This window comes from Misgurnus anguillicaudatus, chromosome 14 (genome assembly GCF_027580225.2).
Source record: "Misgurnus anguillicaudatus chromosome 14, ASM2758022v2, whole genome shotgun sequence".
Taxonomy (NCBI): Eukaryota; Metazoa; Chordata; class Actinopteri; order Cypriniformes; family Cobitidae; genus Misgurnus; species Misgurnus anguillicaudatus.
In genome coordinates this window covers 17504551-17532061 of record NC_073350.2, presented here as the reverse complement: position 1 = coordinate 17532061, position 27511 = coordinate 17504551, and the positions used below count along the sequence as shown (strand labels likewise).

General features: G+C 37.8%; 1 protein-coding gene across 4 annotated transcripts; it reads left to right on the top strand.

Moving 5' to 3' along the window:
* sfmbt1 (Scm like with four mbt domains 1) lies at positions 1-27511 on the top strand. Of its 4 annotated transcripts, XM_055183229.2 has the most exons (22): positions 1242-1439; positions 1579-1941; positions 2394-2451; positions 2709-2803; positions 4734-4977; positions 7934-8022; positions 8301-8553; positions 11833-11930; positions 12857-12958; positions 15735-15894; positions 19326-19408; positions 19689-19815; positions 20005-20118; positions 22981-23023; positions 23099-23169; positions 23261-23403; positions 23561-23670; positions 24037-24212; positions 25321-25499; positions 25626-25850; positions 25959-26087; positions 26178-27511. In XM_055183229.2, exons 3-22 carry the CDS (start codon positions 2427-2429, stop codon positions 26316-26318), a joined length of 2607 nt encoding a protein of 868 aa, XP_055039204.2. In that variant the 5' UTR covers positions 1242-1439; positions 1579-1941; positions 2394-2426; the 3' UTR covers positions 26319-27511. The 4 variants fall into 4 exon arrangements, with proteins under 4 accessions (XP_055039203.2, XP_055039202.2, XP_055039204.2 ...); XM_055183228.2 differs by lacking the exons at positions 1242-1439; positions 1579-1941 and adding an exon at positions 1-155; XM_055183227.2 differs by lacking the exon at positions 1579-1941 and having other exon boundaries at positions 1239-1439; positions 23264-23403.

The window sequence follows — 27511 nt, the reverse complement described above, 5'->3', positions numbered from 1 at the left end:
GCCAACAAATATCAATCCCCGGGCTCGTGGATGAGAGGCTCGCGCGAGAGCTGGCGCATGCGCACGGGCACTTTGTGCCATATTGGAATGAGGTCGTGAACGACTAGGCGGAAAAAGACACGGCATCTAAAACCGACTTGAAAAACTCCTCATCGGTAAGAAACGAAATGCATTCCCAAATATTTGTGTATTTTACCCTTTGCACTTATCGACCTTGGCTTTAACGAGCTATTTTGCGTTGCCTTCATCTTTTTTCCCGTCTCCAAAAAAGGTGACTTGTGCTCGCTCGTATGAGTGCCTGGCTCTATTGCTTAAGCTATGACGTTTCAGTAACTTGACTTGGTTACAGGCGTTTTTAGCATGTGCACGAAATCAGCCGCACTCGCATCAACAAAAAGCGTCGCTAAACAGTGTCTTTGAGAAAACGCGTGGTTTGGTATTCGTATTTGTTAACTGCATTATGTGTCTTTCGGAATGAAAGTTGCCCGATCGGTGTGAATATATTAAATGCTATTATCCAGTTATATGTAGCTAGCCAAACACACTGCACTACACGCGAGCAGGCAACTATCATCCTTTAACGGAGAATTTCTACGAATAATATATAAACCGAATAATATTTAATAATTGCTAATGGCTATATTCATACTGCCTTTGGTATTTCTAAATGGCGGTTATTTGGGGTTTAGTTACATACAAAATTGCTGAATTATTTTGTATTATAGACAATTATAGATATATTAGCAGTTATTAACCTTATATATAAATAAATAAGTTGAAGACACTTTTAGAAAATTATGACAGTTTCGTTCTCTGGTTGTGTTTCATAATAGAAGTTGTGTTGTAAGTCACATCTATTGTGAAGAACAGCAAGTCCTGCGTCAGCGGCAGCTTTCCATTGAATTATCAAATTTTGTTATAGAAATAAAAGAAAATATACACTTATTGCATTATTTTATACATAGTTTTCACTGTAACCACATAAAATCCGATTGTCAATTTTAAATGTAAAAATCAAATAACCATTCTAAAAATATTTGTATTGGCTTTTACTTTTAAATGTATCTTCAAAATACAAAAAAAACAATGTTTTTTTTATTTTTATTTATTTAATTTTTATATTAATGATTAATCTGTAAATACTTTAAAATAAATGGCGATCAATCTGTGGTTGATCACGCCGTCACTGCGTCATTTGTCATGCTCTTATTTTCGTTATCAGTGATGTCAGCTACAGTACGTTTTCGCTTGTATGCGCACGTATTTTGTGGGCCTTGGATCAATTGGGGGAAGTTGTCTTTAGTGTGAGGTGATGGAGACTTTGGCAGGAATGTGCTGAGGGTTCACACCAGAAATAGATATGCGCTGTTCTGGTATATCATCTTGTATAGCATCTCAATACCTTTCCCTCAGAGTCTACCTTTAAGAATATCACCATGGTAACCATAGTTTCACTACAACAGTAATTGTTACCACTGTAAAAATATAATCAATTAATTTCTCTTTCAAACAATGTTGAGAACTTTTTTATTTTACTTATATATGTTACCATGTAGTCAATTTTTCATGCTTTCAAAGTTCTGCAGATAGTCATAGTAAAGGAATGGGACATTCCCTGGCTGCTCTTTTCAGCCCCTATTAGAGACCACCGTGACCCCCAGTATATTGTGTCTGTGGCCTGGGCTGTGCTCCAGGGTCTTGAGACGGAGCTGGAGTCGAGGGGGGTGTACTGAAAGAGTTGATCCCAGTGGAGCAGGAGGGTCGTGGCCCGCCAATGGCTGTCAGAGAGAATGTCCGACTCTCTTTAATAGAGACGTCAACCTTCACAAAGACAGCTTGACAGCTCTGAATGAATAGACAAACTTAATGCAACTTTGTTAGCCATTTTCCTTTTTTCTTTATTTTTTCCATCATTCTTTCTTTTTTCTAGTTTGTTGCCGAGTAAGTTTATTATTATATATTTTCAGTATTTAGGTCTATTTAGGTGGTTTTATTTATATATCAATATTATATATTTAATTATTACAGCCTTTACTGTGCCTTTAAGGTGTTGTATTAAATCTTCACAAGCCTTTCCGACGCAATGTTGGGTATTGTGCGTATTTAACTGTCAAAGGTGATGAGCGTCACAAGTGGCTTTTATCTTTGAAGCTACAAACACACCAGAGATTCCTCCTGTTTGCTTAAATGTAGTACTAGGCTGTGTGAAATATGGCTTGTACAAGTCTCCTCATGTTTCCATCTTGTCACACACAGTTTCTAACACGCACACACAAGATTCAAATAGCTGTACAAAAAGGCTTTTACGTAAAATATAATTTAAAACTCATAATGTGTTTCGTTCTATTTGTTTTCCCCTCATTGTTGTTTTCTCCCCCTCATTATTCATATAGAAGCTGTTGGATTGTGCTCCAGGGAGTTTAGACATGAGCCTTGAGGCGCTGGAGTCTGGTAAGTTGTTTATTTTCTTTCTTTTCCATTGCTAAATAAATTGAAAAACAATCTCATAATCTGCTCCATGACCTTGAAAATCGCGCCATTGTGAGCTTTTGACTGTATCGTGCATATTTATAATTAGATTAGGAGCGCTTGCCCTTGACATTTTTGCATGCAATGTTCAAGTTTGAAGTGTATTTCATTACTATGCATGAGATGGTGAGAGTTGGACAGGCTGTGTGGTGTATAAACTGTTGGTTGCATTGTTTCAGATGCAGACTCCGGTCAAGATGCAATGGAGTTTAACTGGGATGATCATCTGGAAGAAACCGGGGCATTTTCTGTTCCTCATCATGCATTTAAACATGTAAGTAAACACGGACTGAATGCTCTTTTCTTATTGCAGCATTGAACCAGTATCATTTATTTATCATTTAGCTGCCAAAGAGGCATTATCAGCAGGTTTTAAAACCAATAATGGCGCTTTTCCATTGCATAATACCCCACAGTTTAGGTCGGGTCAGCTCACCTCACTTTGGGTTGGTTAGCTTTTTCATTGAGTTTAGTAACACTTCGGAGTGGGAGGGATTATAGGCGTGTGTTGTTATATTTGCGCTGCCTACTGCTGTGACATCATACAAGTGAGAGCGTTGTTGGAATGCCAAACATCTACATGCATTAATTTATTTCTCAGTCTGCCACAAATTTAAAATTGACCACCACAAATAAATGTTTGCACGTCGCGTTTATCACTAACGTTACCTCTGTCTCACATAACAGTTTCTGTAAAAACACCCAGGGCGTCAGTCGACGCGCTCCACTGAGCCTCATTTAAGTTGCATTTGCATATATGCGGACGTGTGAATCGCAAATGTGCTGCCACAAATTGCAAGGCTGGAAAAAATGGTATTGTGTTCCTGATTCTCAACCTGTGGATGTTTTTCATCGCTAAAAGGGAGTTTGGGAACTTACAGCAATTCACAGATGACAACAGGTTTACTCAAGACAGCGCAAGCTCAAGCTAGCACTAATGTAAAGCTAATCTTTTACATTATAGCGATGATACTGGTAGTGACAATTCTCTCAGACCAATCAGTCATCTACAGTGTTTTCGTGTCACGTTTTGGTATCAGCGCGGGTCGCTTGGAACCCCTACTGAGGTGGTACTAAAAAAGTGTCAGGTACTACGTACTGCACCCATTGGAAAAGCTCCCCAAAGTAAGCTGACCCAAACCAAACCGTGGGGTACTATGCAATGGAAAAGCGCTATAATTCATTCCTATATTAATAACAAATGCCAGATAGAATGGCATCTGCATATTATGAACAAACTCCATAAAATCTACTATCTGCTTCTATCAATTTTTAAACCAATGAAACCAAGTTGTTAATACCCATATATATATATATATATATATATATATATATATATATATATATATTACACATTAACTTTAGAAACTTACAAACTTACATTGCACTTCGAGACGCCATATATTTAAGAAATATTTACATGTGTATATATATTTTTAAATTTATATATCATTTCTATTATATATAAATATGAATACTTATATATATATATACACAAAAAATTTTTTATACACAATACACATATATGATGTAAACAAAAACTTTTATTATGCAAACGATTAGTTGTGATTTGGTTATTATGCAGCCCTACCACAAACATGTGCTTTCTTTATCAAAACCATTTATCTCAAGCATGTTTTATTAGATTGTGCTGGCTTTAACCCCATAAGAATTTTTGTTACTCTGTTACCGGTCTTTAAGCAAACATATAATTGTTCAGATCAAAAATAAATTGTATAAACTTGATATAGTTTAACTATAAATGGTCTCACCATGAAAATAGCCATAAAGCTGGCATGGCGTTATAAAAACAAACAAACTTTATTACTGAATATAGGTAATTAATTTTTTTTTTCTAAACTAAAATCAGCCCCAAAACACACTTGACGACTTCAAAGTTTAAAAAACTGCTTATATCAAAATGTACTGTTATGGTCGACACTGAAAAGCTGTATAACAACTGAAAAGAAAGACTTTTATTTACTTTCATATAATTGTTTAACTTATACCACTGTTATATATCATTTGTTTACATTTTTACATGTTTATTTTTATTTGTTTTTAAGTATAGTAACCTTAAAATGATATGTCACCTATATGATCTATATATTGAACTATACATGCTACCTGTTTACTCTCAAGGTGTAACTTGTGATTTGTTTGTCTAGGTCAGTTGTTTCACCTAGTGTTTAACTTTTCTGCAGGTGGATCAGGGGTTGCAGACTGGTCTGGCTCCTGGTATGAAGCTGGAGGTTTGTGTGCGTACCGAATCAGAAAGTGCTTATTGGGTGGCCACAATAATAACCACCTGTGGGCAGTTGTTGCTGCTGCGATATGAGGGTTACCAGGATGACCGGCGCGCTGACTTTTGGTGTGACATCACAACCGCTGACCTACACCCATTAGGATGGAGCAAACAGCAGGGTCGACCAATGAGACCTCCTGAGGGTGAGCAGATAGTCATTGAAATTGCTGCTTTTCGAATGTTGTATTATTACTACCAGTGCCCAATTAAATAAGGATGTTCAACAAACTCCGTTTTAAATCTTGAACTCTGAGTTGACTTACTCTGAGATGGGAAACTTTGAGTTTTCGGTTACAGAACAGTTGAAATGAGTTAATTCAATAGACTGACTCTGAATTAAGCGCGTGCACAGCCACTATGAAAAGCCATCATCAATGGAGCTCCGATATTACGATTCACCATGGCAACAGCACGTGAAATAGATGTCCGAATACTTTTCACTAGTAAAACTGACAGCAACTACAAACACATGAAGAGTTTGGTTCCAAAACGCGATAAACGCCATTTTTGAAAAAATGAGTTACTGCCAAAATCAGTATTATATCAGGTCAGTAGTTAAAAGTAAATTCTTAATTTTATGCAAAATCCAATATCCGCCATGTTATTCTGTCATCTTTTCTCCCTTTTTTCCCAAAATGCGATAAACGCCACTCCTCCTTTTTTGCAGAACGCAATAAATCCATTCCTGAAATTACAGCCCGCCAGTCACGCAATGTAAACAAACAATGGCGGCGCGCTGAGTTCACGGACTCCTAGTTTTCCTCATCTTTGTACTTCGTGATCAACAAACAAAACAAAATTATACTTTAATTGCATTGCTAAACCTGTGATGGTTTTCTGTGACGGGAAAGAAACGTATGCCATCAACATCTAATAATTTCCGCGAGAGGCACTCGGGTGCTTGTTCTCCCGACAGCATCCATTAGCTTTTCATGCTAAAACATTGACCCCAGAGGATCTTATGAAAACTTTACATTATTTTACTCAAAGTCAACGAAAATCGAGCAGGACCAAAACATTTTACAGCTGATCGCTGTGAAAAATGTAAAGAGACGACGTCAAGTATAACCGCAGAAATGACAGTGATCTTAATATAACAAAGTAAGTGTTTTGGTTAATGCCATTAATGTTTATTTTTTAATCATTGTATACCACTAGTCAACTAAATAAATATAAAATGGTAAAGATGAATGCACATTTATACATTGATTTAATAGATTTATAGCATTTTGAAATAAAAAACTGTCATGGATTTATTGCATTTTGTGGAAAAAAGAATTTGTTTTTATAATAAATCTTTGAAAATCAAGTTATGGATTTTAATGGATTTTATGTTTTTATAACCTAAAGATGCTATGTGAAAGTTTGTAACAGAAAATAGTGGTTTTCATCTTGTCACTTTCTTGGTATAGAAAACACGTTTTTACCGAAATTGGTCAAAATGGATTTATTGCGTTTTGGAACCAAACTCTTTATATATTCACTAAAAAGAGTTGTTGTGGGAAATCGCTGCTTGAGTCAATGCATACGTTTAATTTTTCATCACTGTTAAATATCAGAGGTACATAAAGTTAGTGAACAAATGAAATAAGGCATACGAATATGGCATAAAAGGCTTGAACTTAGATCGTCGAAATTATGTCCATGCTGCCCACTGTGCACTGCACTAACCACTCGACCAGCGGCAGTGAAATTATAAGAAAAGTAAAGGCAACTGTTCGGATGTAAAAGCATGGCCACAGAGGTTGATATATTAGTCATGTAAGGATAAGTATTGATATATATATTTAAAATGACTAGAAAGAAAAATTATATTGCTCAAATAAACGCATGTGGATAGCACAAAAATCCTCTCCTGACATAAATATAGCTTCCTACAAATGAATGCAACATCATCATGATTCTCTATAAAATGACATTTAGATGGTCTCTGCACCTAAGTATATCAAATTGGCTTTACTAGTTATTTAATTTATTTTTTTAAATGTTTAAAATATAAAAATATATAAAATAGTATGTTAAAAAAACTTGCACTGCCAATTTGATTAAAATTCAAAACAGTTAAAAAATTACAGTGTACGTAATGAAACTCGGTATCACTCAAATGTAAGTGGACTGTCAATTGGGGGGGTTCGTAAAATATACACAGTTTGTGTGGTTGTCTTCAATGTGATCTATGATCACTTTAAATATACAATCAGTCAGTAAATTGTACATTTGGAACTTTATCCTGAATGCAAAACAAATGCAGGTCAATTTAAAAAACCCAGACACAAGAAAAGAACTGCATGTAAAGATTAAAATAAAAATTGTAGCATGAATAGATATGATTTACTTTTATTCTATTATATTGGAAACTCCAGCAACTTCTGAAGGTTTTGAAATACTTTTGACAGATCTCACTGCCTTTACCCCGTGCCACCCAGCATTTTCGCATCTCATTAGCATAAAGTTATACAATTCCCAACTTCACCTTTTGCTGTGCTGTGTCCCACAATCCCATGTGTGCACTTTTCACTCAGCTTTTCCTTTAAAATGAATTGAAAACGGATTCTCAGCATGCAGCGACACAGTTTGCTTAACTGGGGGATTTTATAATCAGGCGGTAGTTTCATTTCATCATTCTGTCAAGAGGTTATCATTGCTCAACTGTTTAGGGATAAATAGTTAAATTTGGGCTTTAAAGAGGTAATGCAAATCTCAAATGCTTTGTATATATCATGCATCCACACACCGTCAAATTTGCACATATCTTTAAGTACTTCAGCCTCAGTGTTGCAGTGCTAATTCCTGTATATGGTTGTTGACTGTTGATTTGTGGGTATATTCAGGAAATGGGGGAGGGCAGCGGTGCCGGGGTTTGCCGCTCTGTGATAGGCACAGACTTTAATCCTCTGAAATTATTGAATGGCCTGTTTTAATACTTAAAGCATATTTTATTAATACAATCTTTGAATGAAGTTAAAAATGTTTCTTCTGCCTGGCAGTGCCTTTTTTCTATTTAATATTTTTTTTGCAAAATGACATGAATTTCTTACCAATATAATCAATATAGTTTCCACTAATGTTTCCAAAATATTCCCATGAATTTATGCATAGGTGTGCGTGAAAAGCATGAGGATTGGGAGGCCCTGCTGGAGAAAGCTTTAACTGAAACATGCAGTGTACCTGCTAATCTACTGGAAGGGGTGAGATACATACTCATTTATTGTACAATTTATGGAAAGTTTATCCGAAAATGAAAATTCTTTATTTACTCACAATTTCAAAACACCCTCAAATGTAGCCATATATGTCCATATGACTTGTGTGCTATCTTCCATGTTTTCTAAAGCCATATGATAGTTCTGTAGAAAAAGACAAGATTGAATTTCAATGGATGATGGAAGTGCAATGTAAATTTCTAAAGTTGATGTGTAAAGATATTGTATGATCATCGTCTCTCTTGTCTTTCATGTGTGTGTAGGCCCAGCGTGGGTGTAATCCAATAGATCTCTTAAGTCCAAGTCTTAACGTTGAGCTAGTGGACCGTCAGAATGCTAAAGTGGTCTGGTATGCAGTTATCGAAGAGAACATAGGGGGACGCTTACGGCTTCGATATGCTGGCACAGAGGGGCTCCCTGACACCCTTTCTATCACCTGGGTCTTCTACCTGGATCCTCTGCTTCATCTGCCTGGCTGGGCAAAGGAGCACAACTGCACTCTTGGACCACCAGCAGGTGAGGGTATTAATACGCCTGGGATTATCTACTATATTTGCCCAAATTCATTAGATACAGCTTAGGATTTTTAGCTTATTTCCCATAAAATGTTCGTATGTAAGCCATTTTAGCTTTAAAAATTGAAACTTCACACATGATTTAATTTAAGCACAACTGCTGTAGACGTTGCAACATGGAGTGTGCAAGCTAAGGAGAAAGCTGCTGAAAGATCTGAGAAATGTTTTACATATTTGTTTAAATCAAAGTATCAGTTTAACTGGCAGTCCAAAGTATCATGTAAATGTAGATAATGTTTAGCATAAAAAGCATAACAAGTGTACATGGGTCAAACACAATACTGGTCTAAGCATGTTGGACAGTTAACCAGTATTACAGATAGAGCACCAGTACCGTGTGCAAGTTAAAAAATATATTTTTATTTTTGAAGAACTGTCATATTCATCATTGCCAAATGAGAATGACCAAGTGATTTTCGGTGTGTTGGTAACATGAATGACAAACACCTAAGTTTGGTGCTTTTCCAAATGGACATACAGTTGTATTGCAGCATTGGTGAAATTGGCATCATAAATTAGTGATAATATTTCTGCACAGTGCATTATTTCTAACATGGCTATTTTTTGTTCAGGTGCTCTGCACTATACTAAATCCAAATACTAGTTTGGTATTATGTAAGTGGTCAGTGCTGCTAAAACCATGGTAACAGAAGCAGAAACTAGAAATATATTTGGATCTTAAGTGTTGTCTGTGTTAGCAGTCACATAAGAATGTTCACATAAGAATCAGAACATTTAGTAGAATATGTAAGGGAAAACTTTTACATGATATGCTTTATTAATTTCTTACTAATGTGCAAATCGACTTATGGCATCATTGATATCCACAAAAAACTAAACCCATTTTTTCAATTAAATTCAAATTCAGTTAATTTCTATAGCGCTTTAGCATTGTAGATAAGCAGCTTTACAGTAAATACATATACAGCTGTCATGGTGACATACAGTAGGGCAATTTCAGTGTTATGGAAGTGACATATGCAGTCAAAACTTGTAATATAATATCTCAGAGAATGTTTTTTATTTCCAATATTATCACAATTATCTCTCTGAAATTTGCAATTACTTTAAACCCTTTATAGAGACTTGCAATAAGGTTGATCTTGTTTTAAAGGGGACATATCATAAAAATTTGACATTTTCCATGTTAAAGTGCTACACCGGGTCCCCGGTGCTTCTATCAACCTAGAAATTGTTAAACAATAACAACCCAGTAACTTAGTTTTGGTTAACCATTCTCTGCAAGCATGTGAAAAAATAGGTAATTGATATTTGGCTCCCCTTGTGATGTCAGAAGGGGATAATACCGCCCCTTTCTCTGCGCTAACCAACCACGACACTGCCATTTCATGCAGAGGTCAACCCATTTGCATTTTAAAGGACACACCCAAAACGGCAAATTTTTGCCCACACCTAAAAAGTGGCAATTTTTACATGATAGTATAAATGATCTATATAGTATTTTGAGCTAGAACTTTACATACGTAGACACTAAAGCAACACTATGTAGTTTTTTTTACCTTTAAATAATGTCTCTAAAATTATTTCAGTGATAGAACAACTTTTAACTGGACAAATTATACTGTTGCTGCAACCTGAGCAGCCTCCTAGCTGCTACAAGCACACTCTGAAAGTGGCGGTGGAGGGTAGGAAACACAGCTCCGCCCCTCCCCCTGCCTGCAGAAGAGTGTCTGATACCAGGCACCGTTGCGCTTTTCAACCACATGGGGGAGCTGTAAGTCATTTTTACATGGAAACTACATAGTGTTGCTTTAAAGTTGCAAGTCATAAAACATTAAAGTCTTAACAAAACTGTCTCAGAAGTCAAAACAAAGTCTCAACAAAAGTGTTTTCCACATTTCAGGTGTACCTCAAGATCATGGATCCATGTATTTGCCGTAATTTTTGTCACAAGCTTAGCATACTAGCATAGCCGAAGTATGAGCCTTTTTTTTTTTACGTGTACGCAATTATCATAATCAGAAGAGTGCTGTACAGTACGTGCACCATGAAATTTTTTAAATCGATTTACATTGTACAGTACAATGTAGTATGTAGCCAAGGAGATGCATTGCATTTTGTCGCAAGGCGCATGCGTTGAACGTCTGTGTAGATGTACGAGTCAAATAAACTATACTTCGCAAGGCTGTGCGTTCCACCATGCGCGTACATTCACGTACACATAAAAAAAACATACTATACTCCAAGCTTTAGGCTTAAAGGAACACGCCCACATTTTGGGAATTTAGCTTATTCACCGTATCCCCCAGAGTTAGATAAGTCCATACATACCTCTCTCATCTCCGTGCGTGCTGTAACTCTGTCTGACGCAGCCCCCGCTAGCTTAGCTTAGCACAAAGACTGGAAATGCATGGCTCCAGCTAGTATACTGCTCCCAATAAGTGACAAAATAACGCGATCATTTTCCTATTTATGTGTTGTGATTTGTATAGTCAAACCGTGTACAAATAACAAGGTGATATGAGACACAGCGATCTTTTAACAGTATACATACTGAGAACTATATTCTCTGAAGACGAAGCACTGCCGCATGGGCGGAGTGATTTGCACAATTCTGACCGAACTCTCTGATCCTCACCAGGGGCTTCTCGTGTGCTGCGAGCAGATCACTCCGCCCATGCGGCAGTGCTTCGTCTTCAGAGAATATAGTTCTCAGTATGTATACTGTTAAAAGATCGCTGTGTCTCATATCACCTTGTTATTTGTACACGGTTTGACTATACAAATCACAACACATAAATAGGAAAATGTTTGCGTTATTTTGTCACTTATTGGGAGCAGTATACTAGCTGGAGCCATGCATTTCCAGTCTTTGTGCTAAGCTAAGCTAGCGGGGGCTGCGTCAGACAGAGTTACAGCACGCACGGAGATGAGAGAGGTATGTATGGACTTATCTAACTCTGGGGGATACGGTGAATAAGCTAAATTCCCAAAATGTGGGCGTGTTCCTTTAACAAATCATTAAGATACCTAATAAACCGAGTAACGGTTTAATCAACTGGCCCAAAACTTGTTTGGTCAGTGGGCAGTTATTTTTGTTGAGCCATGCATGTACACCCTGGGAGAGTTTAGCTAATCAATATTTGGGATTGATGCATGGGGGAAGGTTTACAGGGGCTTAGATCAAAGTCCAGTAGCTTTTTAAAGACAAACAATTGATGAGGTCAGCTGATCGTGTGTTTGTTTTTGTTTTTCGCAGCTCTCCTCCCTCTACGGACTGAAGCCGAATGGGAGGAGGTGAAGAAGAGCGTCTCCTCCCAGGAACAGGACTCCAGCATCAGTGATGAGTTTTACAGGGTCAGTAAATACTGTGACAGGTTTGATAAATTTACAGCGTTTACCAGTTTGAACCCTAATGACACAGTCTGTAAACTGGAATGTTTTGTGAATCCACTCTGGCCTTTGTGCCCTTGAGCAACGCATGAAGGTGCAGGTTACTTTAGGGTGATTTGTCCTTGTAGCTTGTAAGTCTAATACAGTAAGTCACCTTGGATGGAGGCATCTGCAGAATGTCCAATTACCATTGCCCAGAAAAGCATACTAGCCCCTTGCTATTTCCGCTGTATATAGTATACATGCAAAATTTTTATGCATACATTTTCCTAAACAATTATTATACCTATATGACTTGTTTGCCAGTGTATTCAGTGTAGTATGTAATAAGATAGTATGTGTGTGCACACCAAAAGCAAAGCGACTATTCACATCGTGTTATGTAAAACACTTTAAATTACTTGTTTTTCGCATCACTTTTATGAAAGAATACAGTGCTCTTCTCTATTTTTTTATACAACCAAACGTGTCAGTAAGCTCTTCGCTGATTGGCTTGCACTTCATGCAAATTTCCCACTCAAGTTGACATTTTTTAACTTCATGCATTCATCCAATGCCCGTCATTTGTGTCACCCGACACACATTTTTGTCTATTCACATTTTTGCATTGACTTTGTTTGGCACCGTAAGCTATAATTTACTGTATTCTGCTTATTACATGGCTACATACTAAATAAGAAGATAAATTAGAAAATTTTATTTGTGTTGAAAGTATCTATTCAAGAGTGATTCATGGAGTCATCCAAAGATATTTGACTGCAGAATGCAATGAATGAAGTATTTCATTGAAAGCTGTGTTGAAAATGATACAGTTTCTGCTTGTTTTGCAAGCACCATTGCGTTTGTAAATGATTCAGTTAAATTGATGTACTATATGTTTCTATATTCAGGACAGACCGGCTATTACTCCACACTGTTTTACTGAAGCAATGAAGCTGGAAGCTGTGGACCCAACTGCTCCTTTCACCATCAGCCCAGCCACTGTGGCAAAGGTATCGTAACTTAACCCTTTTATCCCTTAAAGGCGAGGTGCACGATTTTTGAGAAACGCTTTGGAAAAGGGAGTCGGTCCGAGTAACAAAACACACTTGTAGCCAATCGGCAGTAAGGGGCATGTTTACTAACCAACATCGTTGCCTGGGTTGCGTATTTGTAGGGCGGGTCTATCAAAAAAAGGTTCAGATTCAATTGGGGTAGAGCATGTTTGTTTGGGTGATTTCAAATGTCAACATTGGCTTTCAGAGATCGTGCACCCCGCCTTTAAAGGGCACAAATTATGCAAATTCCACTTTTACAAGGTGTTTGGACATAATTCCCTGCAAGCAATTTGGGCTAAACCCAGGCTAAATTTGGGCTGTCAGTGAATGCATAATAGACGTCTACCATAGCCCCAAGAATAGACGATACGTATAAGTTTAAAACAAATGAAAGCAAACACCTTGAACACCTGTTGACTTTGCCTACATGTTGGAATATCATACACCTCCAAGTTATTTTGACAAAAATGGCATTCAAGGTTATTTAGGGTAGAGTGGGTTAGTCATAGACAGACTATATTGGGTCTATATTTAGTCGTCATTCCAACGTCTTGGTTTTTGCTTGCTGGGTTGTGTGTTGGCAGTGTGTGAACACAACAACCATACAATGAAAAAAATCCACCAACTCCTCCTTTTTTAATACCCAATAAACCAAAGCAGTCTTATTAGACATACTGTATTGATTTTCTTATTAATGTGATGTCACACTGATAAAGCCCCGCCCACGGCCACTCACTGACTAGTTTATTTTACCCAAAAGCTTTTCTAAATGTGTTTGTTAGCATGCTGTAGCGCTAATTAGGGTGGCCATTCGTGCCAGTTCCGCCGAACACGTCCCGAACATGTTTTCGGGTTTGTTCTCCGGAAGTCGCGTTAGTCGACCGCATACGTCATCAAGGTTTAATATTTCGGGTTTAATTTCACAAAAGCAACCGTTACATTTCAAGGTAAGAATGAAACTACAATGATTGTATGTCTTAAAAGAAATAAATCTTAATTTTCTAATGTATTTTACCTGAAATGTGAGAACCTCGATGACGTATGCGGCAAGCAACGCGATTTCCGGAGAACGAACCCGAAAACATGTTCGGGATGTGTCCGGCGGAACTGGCACGAATGGCCACCCTAGCGCTTATGTGGATAAAGATACTATTGTTTCAAACTGTATTCACAGAAGTCCGATCTAGTTAACTGTTGGTAATTTGCATTTAAAGGTTCACACATAAAAACAGAGCTTTTTGCACCCACCCAAATAGGGGCATTTTGGACAACCTATAAGAAGTGTTCTGTAGGGTATTTTAAGCTGAAACTTCACAAACACATTTTAGGCACGACAGAGACTTTGACTTAAAGATTTAAAGTACCTCCCACGCATAGTGTATACTCTTCTTTGCCCAAAACTGTGGTTGACGTACCAAACTATTCTAGTTAACCTTATACTTTGCTAGTAAAGTTAATATATTAAAACCAAAATGCTTATTCGAGGAAGACGCCCTACTTATTGCATGGCAACGCCCTAAGCCCTCCACCCTTATGAATGTGAGGCTGATCAGCCCAAGGCTTTGATTCTGTTTCTTTTGGTGTTTTCAATCACAACCTTTCCCTAATAATAATGTTGGTTAAAAAAAAAAACAGGCAGAGTGTGTCTTGTATTATTCCACATCAAAGAGAGGGTGTATTCCGTAAACATGCTTCCAGTAACTGAACAGGAAAACCGGTTGTAGGCCTGTGCCTTTATTTTTGTAGCTCTCTTCATTAGGGATGCTCCGATCGATCGGCCGCCGATCGGTATCGGCCGATAATGGCATTAAATGACTCGATCGGTGCTCGCTAAATCTGCCGATCTCATAAACCGATCTTTCTGTTTACTTTTGTCATCAAAAGGATCCTGAATGCGGCTGCAATTAAAGACATTTTTTATGTAGCGCGAGCATTTTTACAACCTGTTGCTCATGTGCAGCGTGCAGATGTGTATGTCTCTCTTTGCCTTTACAGAGATATGCGTATTTTCTACGCGCTCCGGTAAACAGCGCTCCGGTAAACAGCGCGAGGCGTCTTCACATCCCCATCAAACAGCGTATACAACACATATCTATCACGGACAATTGCATCCTCATGCCAAAAGTTTCTTATTTGCATGCGTTTTAAAGTTTTGAGCGTTTAAACTTTTATTTTCCTCACACCTGCTTGTCTGCGTTCAGCCGCCGCCCACACACAGCAGCCTGTGATCAGAGCACGTGAACAGAGCGATCTCTGTCAAGTCTTAAAGCTACAGTAACCTAATTCATCTCTCAATAAAATCACTCTCTGCTCTTGACTAAAGAATTTTTATACTTCATACGAATGCGTGTATATTTAATTAATACAGTAAAGTCTGTGAAGTGTTTTATTTTCAGTACTTTTAGGAGACATAAGCCATTTTAAAGCCATATTAAATTTCTCTTTGCAGAATAAATATTTGTTGTGCTTATTTATTTGAGTCTCTATTAAAACAGTAATATACCTAATTACTGCAAGTAATATAACAAAGGCAACATCCGTGGTATTATTTTATTTAGAAAGATTGTAACAGTTACAGTCATCAAAGAGCTTGCATATCAGCTTTTTAAAAAAATCGGTATCGGAATCGGTATCGGCCGATCACGAAGATTACAAATCGGTGATCGGTATCGGCTGCAAAAATCCTGATCGGAGCATCCCTACTCTTCATTAACCTCTGTGTGTTTGACAGGTGTTTAATGATCAGTTCTTTCTGGTGCGGATGGACGACATGAGAGACGAGGCACAGAAAGAGGGGGGTGGACATGCTTTTCTCTGTCACAGAGACAGTCCTGGAATCTTCCCAACACAGTGGTGTCTAAAGAATGGAGTAAAGCTCAGCCCACCTCCAGGTCTGTTGATGTGACCTCCTTTGATCAGCATATACAGTGCGAGAACAAAGTAACTGAAATGTTTAACACAATACATTAAGATCTTGGTTAGCAGTAGTCTCACAGTTTTGCTTTGTTTTTCTGGGAATGCTGATCTGTAGGTCTTGAATTGTCCGTATATTGTAGCTCTTTTTTGGATAGAAATCTACTTTATGTCCTTCAAAACATTTCAGTGGTTCATTTATGTTGACATTAGGGAATTAGATAGGCCACCGAAAGCATTTTACTTTATCCTTGTAACCACGAAACCACTCTGAATTTGTCTAGCAGTGTGCATTATCACACAGGAAAATGGAAACATGAGAGAACATTGCTTTTACTACAGAGTGCACAGTTTGCTGAAAAATTCCTCATTCCTTGTCTGCACAACAGAGCAGTCATTAGATGTGATGGCTACCTTGGTGTGTCTGGCCTTGTCATTATGGATCCCTCCCTCCCCATTTTAACAGCTGGAGATGTCATTCAGATTTTGACAGTCGTAATCTAGATGTCTAAAGAAATGATTCATCATGATTCATTCTTCATTTCTAATGTTCTGCTGTCTACATTTTGTGCTCGATACAGCAGGTTATGCATTACAGGGTTGTTGTTGTTGTTGTTGTTAAGAAAAACAAAATAAAACTTAAACTGTTAAAACAGGTTAATTGGTACTGTATCAAGTAAAATATAGCCCTAAATATTTGCTTAAAAAAACTTAAAGTAAACGATCGTTAAAAATGTTGCCTTAGCAAACAAATTAAATAAGTACTAAAGTTATTAACTGAAACAAAACTGAATATTTTTTAAAACTTAAATAGCAATATATACGTAAGGTCACGCTGGCGCATCATACAGCATGACGAGAAGTTTTCTTGTCAAAAATGACGATTGTTTGCTAGATAAGACCCTTATGCCTCATTTGGGATTATTTAAAGTCTTTTGAAGCTTAAAGGGACACCCCAAAGGCTCATCTTCCAGCTCCTCTAGAGTTTAACATTTGATTTTTACTTTTTTGGAATCCATTCAGTCGATCTCCGGGTCTGGCGCTACCACTTTTAGCATAGCTTAGCATAATCCATTGAATCTGATTAGACCATTAGCATCTCGCTCAAAAATGACCAAAGAGTTTCGATATTTTTCCTATTTAAAACTTGACTCTTCTGTAGTTACATCGTGTCCTGGGACAGACGGAAAATTAAAAGTTTCGATTTTCTAGGCACATATGGCTAGAAACTATACTCTCATACCGGCGTAATAATCAAGGACTTTGCTGCAGTACCATGGCTGCAGCAGGCGCAATGATATTACGCAGTGCCCGAAAATAGTCCTCTTGGTAACTTTCAAAAGCAGGGGACTATTTTCGTGCACTTTAAACTGCATCGAAACTGTAAACTGTTGGGGTCCAATAAAGTCTAATGAGAAAAATCCTGGAATGTTTTCTCAAAAAACTTAATTTCTTCTTGACTAAACAAATAAAGACACAAACAACTTGGATGACATGGGGGTGAGTAAATTATCGGGATTCTATTTTTATTAAAGTGGAGTAATCCTTTAACTTCGGGCAAGGCACGTAACCCCAACAATGCATGTGCGCCGGATTAAACTGTCTATAATTGCATCAAATATAGACACTTTAGCCTTGTTCCAATTTGAAGGCTGGCTCCTTCGAATGTCGCATCCTCCGAAGTCCATGCAGCAAACTGAAATGAGACTAGTCTAGCCTACGAAGGGTCCATATAATAGATGTCTCATCTGCTGTTCCCTCCCATTGTGCCTGTCAGGTGGTCATAGCAGAGACATTATTGACCTGTTAAAATAAATATGTAATAAAAATAAATGCATTTAGCCAAGGGAATGCAGTTTGATTGATATTAATTGGAATGCACAATAAAAAAAAACTTATCTTAAAGTTATCTTATTTTGAAACAAAACTCTTCATATCAAATTAACCAACCAACCAGAAATATACAAAAATATAGCTGCAAGCAGCAATACCGGGGTCAAGCCGAAAAGGGCACAGAAGTATGTAAAATTGAGTTTGGATAAGCAGATTAAAGAACCTAGGTAAACCTAATGATAACGGATAAAAAAACGGCAATGTAACCAACAAAAATAATCTAAGTTCTTGTCTACTGCAATCGTCCTTCTGTTATTGACAATCATGGAACATTAGAGCACTGAAGGACATGTGAGTGGTGTTTTCAGTGGCAAAACATGGGTCACATCATGTTACAACAAGTGTAATTAGTCAAAAGAGACCATCCCCGTGTCTCTACGATGTTCTGATGCAGAGATATAGCTCTTGCAAAAACGGTTGATAAGGTATTCTCAATGTCCTCTGTCAGTGTGCCAAATTTCATAACTTTCCTATGTACGGTTCTATGGGCTGCCATATACCGCAATGGAACAGGAAGAAGAATAATATTTAAAAAGAAAAAGAAAACTAACGGATACAATAGGGGTCTTCGCCCATTCTAGGCTTGACCACTAATAAAAAAACGGCAACATGCACAGTATTGCAGAAATATTAATGAAAAAAAAATTCTACCAAATTCACACTTTTATGTAACAAAAGTTTTAATGAGTCTCGGGACAACCGAGGCTGTGAAGGATCCATTTGTTCATTACGCATCATTTACAGGTTTTTTTCAGTCGCTTTGGTACATTTCTCAGATCAGAATTGAAATTCTCAAAACTACCTGTTCGATTCTCACATCATTGTGTCACTTGTGCACATCAGAAAAGCAGTTTCTCATTTCTTTGAACAAGTTGCAAATGCTTCGGTACAACCATGCAAATGATTATGTACAATTCTCTGTACAATTATCCGTACACAATGACAGAAGGATTTGTCATTCTGATGGCAATGACATGTTCATTGATACAGATACTTACTTTTGAGAGATGAACTAAGAATTTTGAGTAAGAGACTGGCTTTTGCAGGTTATCCATGGTGTTTTGCTATTTGTAGAAATTGTTTTGAGAAATGCACTTACTGTTTTGCAAATTGTGAGTATGATTCGAGAAATGTACCAAAGCGACTGAGAAAAACTGTAAATTAGGAAGGCCTCACTAACCTTCAGTCGCGCTGCTGTGACATAATAAGTCTTGGAATGCAGCCTTCGGAGGTCGCAGCCTTTAAATTGGGACAGCTATTGACCTCCTTGTTTGCTATTAAAAGGTCTGACAATTAGCACTGTGATGTGAGTGTGCAGTCGACACATTGATTCGTTGTCGATGGATTACCATTAGAACTCAGTTTGTTATTATGTTTTACTTCAAAGTGCAAATCATTTTCATGCAGTGTTTTAGTTAATTTTTAATCTGTATGTATAGTAAGAAGGAAGTCATGTGGTTTATAGATAATCTCAGGTGCACTCGTTGACGTAGTGTGTGTATTTGTGCGTTTATAGGGTTTCAAGGTCAGGACTTTGACTGGGCTGACTATCTAAAGCAGTGTGGGGCTGAAGCTGCGCCACAGCACTGCTTCCCAAATGTGAGTTTCTTTCCTACATGTGCAAATATAACTCATGACCCTAATAATAGATTTTAAAATGTCATATAGTAAATATAAACTAAACTAAAAGAATATATTTTGTTTTATTTAATTTTTCATAGCAAGAATACATTTTTGTTATAGCCCCAGTTTCGATTACAAGCATCAGTACACTCGCACTCAACAACCTACATACTTCAAGGCACATACATCATCTTTTTATTTAATTATTCATGGATTTTGCAGCTTGACACATCTCTGCATTTACATTTCCTTTCAGGACCCATCTGATCAGTGCATTAAAGAGTCTATGATGCTGGAGGCCGTCAACCCGCTCTGTCCTGAAAACATTCACGTAGCAACTGTTACCAAGGTCAAAGGTCAACACATGTGGCTTCGTTTAGAAGGTGTGACAGCAACACTCTTCTTTTAACAGCATGACCACAAATGATTATGTAATGTCAGAGGAAACTAATAAAGCTGAGTCACTGATTTAAAATAGCGAGTCTACTAATAGACTCCTAGTTAATACTGCCCTTAAGCTTTGGTATTATTTATATCTGCTGACCTCACAGAAGCGTCTCTGTTTCCCTCAGGTTTAAAGCAGCCCATCCCAGAGATCATAGTTCACACAGACTCAATGGATGTTTTTCCAGTGAGCTGGTGTGAGACAAATGGCTACCCTCTCCAGCACCCCAGCAAGCCCAGAGGTCAGTGAAAAATGGCTTACTCAGTCACTTTTTTGTTTACTTCCAACTTTGTTCCTGTAAGTCAACCGGTAGAGCATTGCGTCAGCCTAACCTTCAAACTAGTTGCTTATGGGGAAAATTCACCGTTTTGCGTCATTTTTTAAATTGTGTAGATCTAAGGAGATTGATTTGTGTATTTTGGGGGGTGGTCAGCAAATTTGGCCTGTGGTCAGCAATCACAATAAATATCAAACGAATCGGAAATGGGTGACTGCAGTAAGGTGAGACCATAGGCGTCTCTCAAGTTGTCTTTTCCTTTAAAACGTCTTTGGTACAGCCCCTGGAGTATTTTGGCCAATCAGAATTAAGATAACAACATCGTCGTTCTTTCCATAAATCAAGACAACTTTTTGTGGGACAACAACTTTAAGCACAACATTAATGCGATTATTGGGTCGAGAAAAGATTTTACCCTAACGGTATTTCATCAAATTTGTTGATCAGTAAACTAATGTTAATAAAGTTACAAAAATGTCATTTTAGGATGAATCAGAAAACTTTTGCTGAGTTAAAGGCTAACTCCCACTGCACATGTATTTCAATCTGCTTTTATTGTATGTCATTAAAAGTTACCTAACGAAACGAGATGCACTGTTTTAATGAGTGATCTTGCTGACAGAGGTTTCGTGTTAATATGTTTGCTATTGTGTTAAATTTAGATATGATAAAAGTATTTTAATGTTTTAAGTAAGGGATCATGTACATGCAGCCGGTTGTTATCTCAGAAATAAGCTCCGACTGTATGATCAGGACCCGACACGAAATTTAGGGTCTTGTATCACACTGAAGGGGCTTATTTCGTGATAACAACCGGCTGCCTGTACATTATCCCGCTTGATACATGGCTATTTACCTCATAAGTAAGGAAAGGAACATTAAACATTTATTGAAATATTTTATCTGTTCATTTTTAAAGCAACACTAAAGAGTTTTTTTTTTACCTTAAAATAACGTTTCCAAAAAAGTTTCATCGTTCATCCACTCGAAACAGTGTGAGCGGCACTTTCACATTCGCTTTGCAGCCCTCTATCGCCCAAAACCGCACTAAAGAAGTTTCCAACCGTCAGGTCGCGGTCCTGTAGTTCGAGTGAAAACTACAAAAACTTGCTTTACGCCAGACCTACAATCCAACCAGAGCCAGCTTTGCTGCAGTAGGCTAAATTATTTACGACAGTGGTAATGGACAATTCCGATTCCAACCTGTAGGGGGAGCAAAGAGCAAGAACTCTTTAGTGTTGCTTTAACGAATGCAAAACCTTCCGTGAGGAAACTTGTTTACTTTCGGTTTTAAAATAAGACTCAAATGTGACAAGAACACTATTTGGTTTAATCATTTGTCAATATAACTTCATAAATGTTATTTAAGGACATATTTATGTAAAATTTGTCTTCCTTATTTTTCTGTCTATAAGCCACGTTTTTTCATAACTTGGCTGGTGCTGCGTCTTATAGTCAGGTGCGCCTTGTAAGTCAATATGAATTATTTTTGACATTTATGAGGCAAGAGACAACATTACCGTCTACAGCCGCGAGAGTCCGCCATATGCTGCTTTTGTATTTATGTAATTCAATGGATTTCGTAATGTGGAATGACGAGTCTGCGAACTTCACGCTTGTTGGCTTGTTCGGTTAATTTAGCATATTCAACCTTCCAGGTAAGTTCTGTATGCTATGATTTATCGTTTAAATAACTGATAATATTACTTTAACGTACAGACATTTATTCAGCCTGCTGTTCTGTCTGCTATTGTTTAGTTGAATAACTTGCCTTTCCGGATTAAATGTCCGTTCTTCAGCTTGGATTTTGTGAAAAAAAAATCTAAATAAACATGACATATAGTCCACTGCGACTTATATATGAAGAGTTTCGTTGCAAAACGAGATAAATCCATTTTTTAACATTTTTGTCAAAACATGTTTATTATTATGTTATCATGTTATTATTTTGTTTTATGGTGCTACTTAGCTGTATTGTTTAAGTTATGAAGGTTTAAATCAAAACAAACCAACTGCAGTTGCATTGAAATTAATTGGAATGCACAACCAAAAAACGAGATTTCTGAAAAATTTAAAAAACGGTGGTTATCTCGTTTTGCAACGAAACTCTTTATGTTATTTCGTATAAATGACGGATTTTTGAATGATGCGGCTTATAGACGGTTTCAGCATTAACAACATAAACAAGCGGCTGTCGTGGTCCGCACGTAACTTCTGGTAAACTCCGCTAAGAATAAATACCAATAAAGTTCTTTAAACATAGTTTATTTATATAACAAGCAAAAAACAACACATAGATTACCTAAGAAACCAAAACATTTGTTATTTTCGATGAGGCATTTGTTCCAGAGATCAGTTTAGGAACTAGTCAAAACATAAAAAACCGAAACCGGAAGTAAAGTTCGAATCCAGACGTGTATCGCGTCAGCGCACGTGCGTCAGATGAAACCGTCTATACTCCGGTGTGGCTTATAGTCCAGAAAGTACGGTAATATTAAACTGTACCTGTCAGGGCGATTTGCAGCATCCGGATTTCTGTGTGTTATTAGTTTTGAGCGATTGTTATCTGTGAATAACAAACCTGCAAGTGTCGCGACTGGCCAATCAGAATAAAGCATTCCAATGGGCTGTGTATTTTGATATGTAAAAGTATTTTTTCTTTAGATTTAAAGTTTTATGTTGGGTGTTTAGACTGTGCATTTAAGTTTAATCATATATCTAATGCAATTAAGAAAAATATAAGCAAAATGTAGTTTATCTTACAGCTTTATGTACATTTGCTTGTTCTGAGCAGTTACATCACATTCTTATTTGTTTTCCCTGCAGTGGAAAAACAGAGAAAGGTGGCGGTCGTTCAGCCAGAGAAACAGTAAGAAAGACTCAAACAGGTTTAAGGTTGCAGTTTGAGTTCTAGAAAGGTACTTATTTATCTCTTTCATTACAGCCGGCTCCCATCAAAAGACTCCTCACCTGATACTACCAAACAACAGCTGAACAACAGTCAGGCTGAGATAGGTGAGTACTGAAACACACATTAGTTATGTAAGTAGTCAAGTCATAAACTCCTGATACACACTTACATGTTACTATTCGGATCCTCTTTCAGCAGGCCAGACAAATGGAAAATACTGCTGCCCGAAGATCTATTTTAACCATCGCTGCTTCTCAGGACCCTACCTCAATAAAGGCCGTATTGCAGAGCTACCCCAGTGTGTGGGACCTGGGAACTGTGTTCTGGTACTAAAAGAGGTTAGGCATTACAGTTTATTTGTTTTTTGCCTCTAACTTAGCCTTAAATACATTTAAATTTTACTTAAATTCAGTTTTTTAAAGAAAACTTTATGCATGCTATTTAAAGGCTTCTTAACTCTCCTCATGTTAACCTGCTGAACTGTGGCATGTACAGGTATTGACACTCCTGATAAATTCCGCCTATAAGCCCAGTCGAGTGTTAAGAGAGCTGCAGCTGGATCAGGAGGGCCACTGGCAGGGTCACGGAGAGACGCTTAAAGCCAAGTAACTCTTTTTCTATTAATTTATGAGTCATGTGCACATCCACTATCCCACAGTAGTCTGAATAAGAGATATACATTATTAAAAACCAATTATTTTACTTAAAAAATATGTATAGTTCCAGACAGCAGAAAACTTCGGGCCGAATCCGCGCCGGATACACGCCAAAGTCAGCAGCTCCGGTACGGATCCGGTGCAGATCTGGCCTGGAGTCGTCACCCAAAATAGTTTCACTTTAGTATATTTGATTATGCTCTTATGCTCTTTGTCAATGTGTTTAACAATTGATATGGTGTAAAATATTTACATAATTATAAAATCTATATTTAGTTTGGTCTTGTTTTCCTAAACGGTCTGCGTGTTTCACAGGTACAAAGGGAAGAGCTACAGGGCGACAGTAGAGATCGTTCGCACAGCGGACCAGGTGGCTGACTTTTGTAGGAAGACATGCATTAAACTAGAGTGCTGTCCCAACCTGTTCGGCCCAAAAATGGTTCTGGAGCGCTGCTCGGAGAACTGCTCGGTGCTAACCAAAACTAAATACAGTGAGCATCACTTTTTTACTACTTGGGAACTTAACGGGTATATTTAGGATTTGCTTTTATAGTTATATATTTAAAAGAGAGTCATGTCTGTTTTTAAATATACTGTTGATTTAAAATACTCATATTTCACAAAAACAGGTTCAGGTCGCATTTTACACCAAAATCATTCGAAAAAAATATATTTTGTATATTGAAAAGCTATATTCTGATTTCAGATATTTGATCAGGAAAAGAGAATGAAATTGTTGCTTTCCCAAACTAAAATATGGTTTTGTATTTCTTCTGAATTTAAAGGAACACGCCGACTTTTTTGGGACTTTAGCTTATTTACTGTACCCCCCAGAGTTAGATAAGTCCATATATATCTTTCTCTTCATCGTGCGTGCCGTAACTCTGTCTGACGCACCCACCGCTAGCCTAGCTTAGCACAAAGACTGGAAGTAAATGGCTTCAGCTAGCATACTGCTCCAAACAAGTGACAAAATAATGCTAACATTTTCCTATTTATGTGTTGTGATTTGTATAGTCACAGCGTGTACAAATAACAACGTCTCTTGGGCAGAGCGATTAGCAGAACACATGCGTGAACTCTCAGTTGCTTCTCAGGTGCTGCGAGGAAATCACTCCGCCAAGTAGCAGGGCTTCGTCTTCGCCTACAGTTCCCAGTATGAATACGGTTAAAAGATGGCTGTCTCATATGACCTTGTTATTTGTACATGCAGTGACTATACAAATCACAACATATAAATATGAAAATGTTGGTGTTATTTTGTCACTTATTGGTAGAAGTATGCTAGCTGGAGCCATTTACTTCCAGTCTTTGTGCTAAGCTAGGCTAGCGGGGGCTGCGTCAGACAGAGTTACAGCACGCACGGAGGTGAAAAGGGTATGAATGGACTTATCTAACTCTGGGGGATACGGTGAATAAGCTAAAGTCCCAAAAAGTCAGCGTGTTCCTTTAAGTTAAACTATAATTAGAATATTTTTGACAGCTTACCTGATATCAGGGCACATTAATCATTTAAATCACATGACTTTGAGACTTCTGTTTGCCTCTACTTGCTGTTGTTAGAGTTGCTCTGTTAAGATAACCAAACTTGTTTTGAAGCATATTACTATGGAAAAAAGAAGAGCAGGCGTGTGGGTCGACCTCCTGGAGGACACTCGAACTTAGAGGGTGGTGTAAAGAGACGAGGCAGGAGGAGGAAGAGAAGGAAGCAGCTTTTCGTCCACAAAAAGAGGCGCTCTTCTGCCTCGGTCGACAATACTCCAGCAGGCTCTCCTCAGGTAACCCGACACAAGCTTTTCATAATATCAAAAAAGATTTCATATTGTTTATCATTCGAATGTGAAATACAAAATTGGGCAGTGACATGCAGTGTAGTGACGTGCACTTGCTATTTGGTCCCACAGGGCAGTGGTGATGAAGAAGACCTGGATGATGATGATTCTCTAAGTGAAGATACTGGCTCTGAGCTGCAGGACGAGCTGATGGATGACTCTGAATATTCGGAAAAAAAGTCACAGCCCCCGACCCCGTCCCCCTCTCCTCCCGAAACACCGCGTCCTACGCGCCGACGCCGCAAGGCTCGCTCGCCTTCCTGCTCGGATGATGAAAACAGACCTCCTTCGCCTAAGGTAACACCTCGTTACCCTATTTTGAAGCACTTGTTTTGGCCAAACAAGGCAGTTTCACATGATCTGTCTGTATGCAATGCTGATTGTTTTGCAATTTCTCTTTTGAAGAGTCCACGTGTTGAAGTTCCTCAGAAGCTTTGCTTAGACAGCAGTCCTCTGGAATGGAGTGTCACAGACGTTGTGCGTTTCATCAGGACGACCGATTGTGCTCCTCTGGCACGCATCTTTATGGATCAAGTAATGAAATGCACACAGTACACATCTCTGTTATATTCACATGGGACCATTTATAATAAAAACTCGCGCGTTGATTGTTTTTTCTTATAGGAAATTGACGGTCAGGCCCTGCTTCTGTTGAATCTTCCCACTGTACAAGAGTGTATGGACCTGAAGCTTGGCCCTGCCATAAAGTTGTGCCATCACATTGAGAGGGTCAAGCTTGCATTTTATCAACAGTTTGCCAGCTGAGGGTAACATTCTGTATAGAGGGGTAGAGCTACATTTTGGGGCGATTTCTTGATGTTTGTGATCTTCCTTTTTTCTTCTAAGGAACCTTTAAACTCACTAAGCGCTTTAGAAGCCTCCCTTACCATTAGTTTGTCTACACAGCAGGCACAGTCTAGATTAACTACTTGGAGAGGCGTTTTTCAACAGGGTGAATCTGGTACTTTACAGCTGGGCTGTCCATCTCAATTTGAGCCTTGTTCTGGACTACTGTTTAGTTTTAGAGATTAGTTCACCTCAGGTTATGTTAAGCCTGGATCAAAAGGACTAGTCCATTCAGTCTCTGCAAAAATAAGCAAAGCTCTTCACTCATTTTTGAAACGTTTATTAACTGTAGAGCGGATGACAATGCAATTACCTTAAGCACAAAATAACAATTGCCCATGTACTGTAAGTGGTATGCAAACGTGTACATACAGGATTGTGAATGTAAATAGTGTAAATAACCAGATGTTAATTTTAGTGGGATTAAAGCTCCCATTTCGCTTTGTTTTTTGTTTTGTTTTTTAAATAAAAACCTTGGGAATAACACTGTAACACAACAGTACAAAAGAAAGGGCATGATGTGCCTGCTTCTGTGATTTCTGTAAATATTAATAAACGATTGCATATTCTAGAAAAGCGTTACTAAATAAAAGCGCAAGGTAATAAACAATGATGAGGTGTTATGGTTAAGACAGAAGCACACAAATATTTCAGGTTATGTCACTGACTGTGATAGGGCCATTATAGTGGCAAATCCAGGGTCTATCAACACCAAATTGAAAAGAGTCTTTGTACTCTTTTAACATGTCAGCAAATATTTTTAAATTCATTGAATAAATACAAGGGCATCTATGTTTTAATAGTCTAATGACTATAGATTGTGTTGGAAAGCCATGGCTCTCGACATGCAGATTGAACAATTCATTTATGGGCTGTAATTGAATTGATAGTGAGTTATGCAACAGTCTCCTTTTCTTCATTTAACATCCATTTCCCTTGCTTCCCTTTCATTTGTGCTGGATTGGTGAAAGATGTTTTTGATAACTTGTTTTGCCATGTTCTGTTTTATTTCACCCAGTTGATCAAAGGTTATTGAATTAATATTGGTTTACTTTAAATTACATGTTGGTGGAAAATGTTATTTAAAAGAAAATAAATTGATTGGAATCTTG

Coding starts and splice junctions, on each gene's coding strand:
- sfmbt1 (XM_055183226.2), top strand. Junction 2,452..2,708: donor CCTTGAGGCGCTGGAGTCTG/GTAAGTTGTTTA, acceptor GCATTGTTTCAG/ATGCAGACTCCGGTCAAGAT. Junction 23,404..23,560: donor GTGTTCTGGTACTAAAAGAG/GTTAGGCATTAC, acceptor TGGCATGTACAG/GTATTGACACTCCTGATAAA.